Here is a 6,981-nt window from a genome sequence, read left to right as displayed (position 1 = left end):
CTCAATTGCATATTTGAATGATTCATACTTTCATAGTCACATAGATTATCAATGAATTTAATATTTTATTATCAGTTTATCTTTAATACAATAGACTAATAGTGAATGAATGAATTAGTTTCTAAGATTCATAGAAATCAGTTTATTAGTTTAAATTATGAGTTTATGTTTATTTTAAAATTGTTTATCAAATTATGTTTATTGTAATTGCTTGAATGTTGAAAGTTTAAAACTTGAAAGTTGAAACTTATGAACTTGTAGTGATGAAGTCTAAACAACCATCTGGTTATCAAAAACGTAAAAAGAGAAAACTAGATGAAGAAAAGAGAAAGGTTGAAGCCGGTGCTCTAGATAAGTTTATCCATAGACAACCTGTTGAAGAGCATGTTGAAGAGCACATTGAAGAGCTTGTTGAAGAGCACATTGAAGAGCATGTTGAAGAGCATATTGAAGAGCAAGAGCATGTAGAAGTAGAAGAGATATAAGAGCATGAGCCGGTTAAAGAGCTTGTTGAGATATATGATCCAAGAAGGTGGGAAAAACTTAATTCTGATGAGATTAAAATTTTGGTTGAGAAAGGTCCTAAAAGAGATAATAGTATTATGTATGGTCCCTACGATAAATTTGGTAGACGATTTTCTGTAGCTTTATATACAAGAACTTTATCAAATTTGGAGAAGTGTGATAGAGAATGGCTAGTATATTCGAAAGAGCTAGACAAGGTATTTTGTTTATGTTGTAAAGTGTTTAGAAAAGGGATTTCGAAAGGTAAATTGGATGGTGAAGGTTATGCACATTGGCACCATGTTACCACTAGGGTTAAAAAACACGAAATTTCGTTGGATCATCTTACAAATAGGAATAAGTGGGCTGACATGCGTAAAAGATTGAACTTGAACGAAACAATTGATAAAGTTCAACATGAGCAGTTCAAGAAAGAAAGAGATTACTGGAAACAAGTGCTTTTAAGAATTATTGCAGTAGTGAAGTTTCTTGCTAAACATAATTTAGCATTTCGTGGATCTAATGAAAAGTTGTATCAAAAAGGTAATTATAAATTGTATTTTTTTTGTTCCAGTTCAACCAAAAATCTTTTTGCTAATTATGATGATTGATTACACTTCTTATTTGTTAATTGTATTTAACAGGTAATGGAAATTTTTTGGGTGTCATTGAAATGTTGGAAGAGTTCGACCCGGTTATCAAAGAGCATGTGCGACGGATCACAAGTGAAGGGCTTTATGTGCATTATCTTGGCCACCTAATCCAAAACGAACTAATATCTTTGCTAGCTGAAGAAATTAAAAAAGAATTTATCAAGAAGATAAAGGAAGCAAAGTATTACTCAATCATACTTGATTGTACTCCCGATTCAAGTCACCAAGAACAGATGACTATAATAGTGAGGTATTTAAAGTTATCATATAATTCTGTTACTATCGAGGAGTCCTTTTTAGGTTTTTTTGAATGTTGATGATACCTCCGGAAAAGGATTATTTGATATTACACTTGAGGAGTTAAAGTCTCTTGGTCTTCAAATTGATGATATGCGTGGTCAAGGCTATGATAATGGAGCAAACATGAAAGGAAAACACCAAGGAGTGCAAAAGAGATTTTTAGATATAAATCCTAGAGCATTTTACACTCCTTATGATTGCCATTATCTTAATCTAACATTATGTGATATGGCTAACAAGTGTGTTAAAGGAAAGAACTTTTTTGGATTCATCCAACGTATTTATACTATCTTTGCAAATTCTACTAAGAGGTGGGAAATTTTGAAAGATAATGTTACAGCTTGGAGTCTTAAGTCATTGTGTCAAACTCGTTGGGAAAGTCGGGTTGAGAGTGTAAAGGCTATTAAACTGCAACTTGTGGATGTACGGGAAGCTTTACTTCAAGTTGGAGAAAAAGATAATGATGCTGCAATTGCAAGTGAAGCAACTTCACTAGCAGAAAAAGAACTTAGTGACTTTGAATTTTTGGTATCAACTGTTGTTTGGTATGAAGTACTAAACCATGTGAATATTGTGAGTAAGAAGTTACAATCAAAGGATATGCATCTTGATAATGCTATTACAGAAATAAACAAATTGATTGGGTACTTCAAGGATTATAGAGAAACTGGTTTTTCAAAAGTGATTGTTGAAGCTAAGGAGATTGCTATTGAAATGGGTATTGATCTAATATTTCCACAAAAGCGTTTGATTGAAAGGAAAAAAAGGTTTGATGAGAGTTCAAGTAGTGAAGAAGTTTTATTTACAGCTGAAGAGAATTTCAGAGTCAATTATTTCTTATACATTGTAGATCAAGCTATTTCTTCTCTTGAGACAAGATTTGAACAATTCAAAGAGTATGATAAAGTATTTGGCTTTTTATTTCCACATAATTCGAGGGGAATTGAAGATAAAGATCATAAGTTGTATTGTCATCGTCTTGAAAAAGCACTCAAGTTTGAAGAAAGATCGGATATTGATGCCGATGAACTTTATACGGAGTTGAAATTATTTGAGACATTAGAAACCAATGAATTTAGCAACCCTATAGATGTTTTGAAGTTTTTGAAAGAACTTGATTATTTCCCAAATGCAAGCATTGCATATAGAATATTGTTGACTATTCCAGTAACGGTCGCATCTGCAGAAAGGAGTTTTTCCAAATTGAAATTTGTGAAATCTTAGTTACGCTCCACAATGACCCAAGAAAGACTTAGCAGTTTGGAAATGATATCTATCGACAACGAAATCTTAGAGAGTATAGACTACGAGGAGTTGATCAACCAATTTGCAATCAAGAATGCTAGGAGAGCTTCAACGATAGTCGGTTAGCTATTAGGATATGTTATTAGTCATTAAAATACTTTGATTTTGCTATGTTTATTGCTATAAGGCTTATCGTCATTTTAATAAAAAATTAGTTTACGTAATTTAATTCGTTAAAGTGTTACACGTTAAGGCCTAAGGGTCTTTTTTATCCGTTTCGTCATGGGCATTTGAATCCTCAGAACCGGCCCTGCTTTTCGTCAAGGTGCAAAAGAAACAAAAATTACTGCCAAATATATATTATGCCTATATATACACAAAAATTATGTTATCAAGTCTAAAAAAATACCTTGGCTCCATATGAAAGACAATGACTTTTAAGGGATATGTTGCAAATGAAGATGCCATTCATCAATAAATGCCATCTTCTCAAGTTCTCATAATCAATGCTTGGTAGTTAATGCAATTCAAGTCTTTTTATTATCTCAGTAGTCCAAGTAGTCTTACTAAGAAGTTTTACAATTACATAGTTTAAGATGATTAAACATAAATTAAATATTGACAATTAAAAACTAAGACAAAATAAACATTTTGATATTGTTGGTCATTACATATTTGATTTATAATATGTATGCAAAAATATCTCATTTATATTGGCTATAACACGTCATTTTGAAGATGATATTCTAGGTAAACGATGAGAAAAACTTTTCTCCATCTTATTTAGGTGACTTATTTCTATTGTTTTTTTTTCAAATTAAAAAACGAACTATTTTCTTAAATCCACTTCTTCCTTATATTGAATAACGGACCATCGTCACTTTCATAAAAAAAAAATTAAATATCCAAAAACCATTATGCTCCTTTTTATCAATGTAATAATGATCTCATACAATGCCTCATCTGATTATTGTATAGAAATGATGAGATCAATCTATAGTTCCCTTGGAGCTAATATGGTGATACATATATACTTCATCGACTCGATGTATTTTTCTTTATTAAAATATAATTTCATAGTGAGCATATAAAAAACATGAGCCTTCTATAACTTACATATGGTGTGGGTTGGGGTCTTCATCCTGATAGCATCATCGGTATGCAATCTCACAATGTTAGGATTTGTGGAGCGGTTTCAACAATAAAAAATATTGGTTTCATGTAGATACTTCTATCTCGGTTTTGTGTATCTAGTAGTGGAAATATTAAGAGTAAAATTATCTACATATGACAGGTCTGATGAATGGGAAGGTGGATAGAACAACTTGATTTCATGTGCACAATATTCACAAACATTATGATTTATGCCTTCTTAGTCGTTTAAGGTCAACAAAGAACTTCTAACAATTGTGATTAGTTTTGATATTTTCATCATGACCATCATAAGGAGCACTTGGGGTTCGGTGTATTAGTTTTATTATTGCTAATAATGGATACATGTATGTGGGTTGTTTAATATTGCAACTAATACTTTTAGTCGTTTGTTTGGTAACAATTACATCCTTTAACAAAATCTTAGAAGCCAAATACAACACTTAGCAAAAGGGTTTTGAATGATCAAGTACCACATGATACATCACTCTCTTTTAGGAATCTAAGAATCCATGTGGAAAGATTTTTGATCTTGGCAGAAACACGTAATCCTAAGTTTACGCTTGCTAGTAATTTGGTATTTTTTTTTGTCATGGTTTCTTTAGGCAATCTAGAATTTTACATATATTCAATGGTGACAGAGCTTAATTCGCCTTATGATCCAATAAAGAAATTAATATACAAGCGGTCAACATTGCCATATTTATAACACAATTCAGTCGAACTATAATAGGGTTCATTTTACATATAATCTGCTGGTTTATGGTTATCATGTACAAATATGTCGGTAGGGGGAACTGGAGGCATGTGGTGGTGGCGTTTAGAGTAGAAAGATATTAGATTCAAAAGTTGTTGGAATAAGTGGGAAAAAAATTCCAATAACCTTTCTATCAAGGAGGAGTCATAGATTAAAAAGGTTTATCCAGTTGCTAAAAAAACATTAGTCTAGAATTTTTGAATGGATTCCATAAGGGGTGGTTGTAATATCCAAAATGATGCAAATATTCCCATCAAGGTGTTAAACGTTTTCATGCACCATATCAAGAAGATGATCACGTTTACTCAATCTTCAAATGGTAACGATACAAATGAAAAATGTGGTCATATACAATCTATCTTGATGAAACGATGGAGTTTAACTAAAAAAAATCCTTGAAACAGATTTCAAACTCTATAGGTCCCTTGATCTAAAAAGGGGAAGAGGAGCAACCCAAGAATCTGTTAAAATTTCTTGGAAAGTTTGTCAAATTCGCAGGGGTAGAGAAGTTTGACCTCTACAAAGTTGAAACTTTAGTACATCTAAACTTCCCAACAATTACAACTTCACGGTAACAAGCTTAACATGCATCGCCGTTTCTCTCCCAAGTATTGATAAGGACATAACTGGAAACTTATCTAAAAGTGTTGGTGAATGTCGCTTTTACACACATCTTATAGAGGAGGGTTTTTGTGTTGCGCATCATCTGAGTTTCTGATCATTATATCGGACAAATAAGTTATGGGATAAGTTAGACAACTGTTATAAGTGGTTGGAATAAATGCATATCGAGGGAAAAAACAACATAGATCCTTCAATGGTTTTCTAACAAAGCACAAAATTTTTTAATACAGAATCGGCGGATAACCTTCTTTAGGAGTTCATTGTTAGAGATTCAATGTACATAATTGCATAATCAATCAACATGCTTACCACCCAAAGTCACATCCAAGAAGAATAAGAGATTATTAAAGAGTAGCTTATATTTTTACCTCGAATGATCGATGACATATTGCTAGCTTCTTCACCAATATACCATAACTGATTATAATAAAATGTCATCAAAGTATCCACAAGAATTGCAATGTCAATATTGAGGCAGTAGCCAAGCTGTTTGGTGAGAAGTCTATTATAAGTAAACTTAGTGCTCCCAATAAAAAAAAGCTTTGATCTAGCAGCTCCAGCTGCAACCAAGCATACCCCGGTAAGACATCAATTGCTCTCATTCCATTGTTCTAGAGTTGGTGATCCAAGATTTAGTTTTTTGGTATCTTTGGATTTTTTGCAATACATCATGCAACTTGGGTGCAACCTTAACATGCCTTAGAACTCTTTGTACTTAGATGACATTTCATAATAATCAACTTTGCTATATTAATGTAATTGGCTAGCAATATTTCACAGTAAATCGATATAACAGCATACAAAACTGCTTTTTGGTAATTTTTTCTTCTTCTTGGGCGTCACTTTGGATGGTAAGAATGACAATTGATTGCGAAATTCGGCACATTGAATTCATTACAATGAAATCCCAACGAAGGTTATCCATCGATTCTACACTCAAATTTTCTTGTGCTTTGTTAGAAAACCAACAAAGGATCTTCATGGTTGTTTTCCCTTCTTATGCACTTTTCTCCAACCACTTGCAGCTATCGTCCAACTCATCCTATAACTTCCTTAATGTAGATCGAACATTTAAAAATTCATATGAAGCACCGGAGAAACCCTCCTCCACAAGATATGTGTAAAATAAACATTCACAAACACTTTCAAATATGTTGCTAGTTATGTCTCCAACGATACTCGAGAGAGAAACGAAGTTTCATGTTAAGCTTTCAACCTATAAGCTATAACTATTAGGAAGTAGCATGCATGTATATGTCGAACATCTCTACCCTTGTGAATCTGATAAACATTTCAAAAAGCTCATACATATTCTTGGATTGCTCCTTCTTCCCTTTTTGGATCAAAGGACCCATAAACTTTGAAATCCGTTTCAGGGTTTTTTGTCAAGCTCTGTCTCTTCATCAAGCTAGATAAAAAAAATTATGGTGTAAATGGGATCATCTTCCTAATATGGCACATGAAAACGGTAAGCACCATAATGGGGAAGAACTATATCATCTTCGATGTTACAACCACCCTTTATGGAATCAATTCCAAAGTCTTAGACTTATGTTTTGTAGTTTCGAATAAACCTTCTTAATCTACGATTCATCCCGATCGAATGTTTAATGGACTTTATTTCTACTCCAACAACTTATTAATCCAATATCTTTATACTGTATACACCGCCACCACATGTTTCTAGTTTCCCCTACCAACAGATTTCTATCTAACAACCATAAACCATCTTATTATAGGGGCAAT

The 6,981-nt window shown here is 32.7% G+C and overlaps 1 protein-coding gene across 1 annotated transcript; it reads left to right on the top strand.

The window, feature by feature from the left end:
• The first annotated feature begins 602 nt into the window (after positions 1 to 602).
• LOC145163677 (uncharacterized) lies at positions 603 to 2,681 on the top strand. Its single transcript, XM_079082482.1, has 3 exons — positions 603 to 1,047; positions 1,149 to 1,402; positions 1,458 to 2,681. Exons 1-3 carry the CDS (start codon positions 603 to 605, stop codon positions 2,679 to 2,681), a joined length of 1,923 nt encoding a protein of 640 aa, XP_078938608.1.
• Positions 2,682 to 6,981: the final 4,300 nt, after the last annotated feature.

This window comes from Lactuca virosa, chromosome 3, assembly GCF_052849685.1.
Source record: "Lactuca virosa cultivar CGN04683 chromosome 3, Lactuca_virosa_CGN04683_v6, whole genome shotgun sequence".
Lineage (NCBI taxonomy): Eukaryota > Viridiplantae > Streptophyta > Magnoliopsida > Asterales > Asteraceae > Lactuca > Lactuca virosa.
This window is presented reverse-complemented; position numbering and strand designations above follow the sequence as displayed.

Coding starts and splice junctions, on each gene's coding strand:
- LOC145163677 (XM_079082482.1), top strand. CDS start 603: ATGTATGGTCCCTACGATAAATTTGGTAGACGATTTTCTGTAGCTTTA. Junction 1,048..1,148: donor TGAAAAGTTGTATCAAAAAG/GTAATTATAAAT, acceptor TGTATTTAACAG/GTAATGGAAATTTTTTGGGT. Junction 1,403..1,457: donor AAGAACAGATGACTATAATA/GTGAGGTATTTA, acceptor AGTCCTTTTTAG/GTTTTTTTGAATGTTGATGA.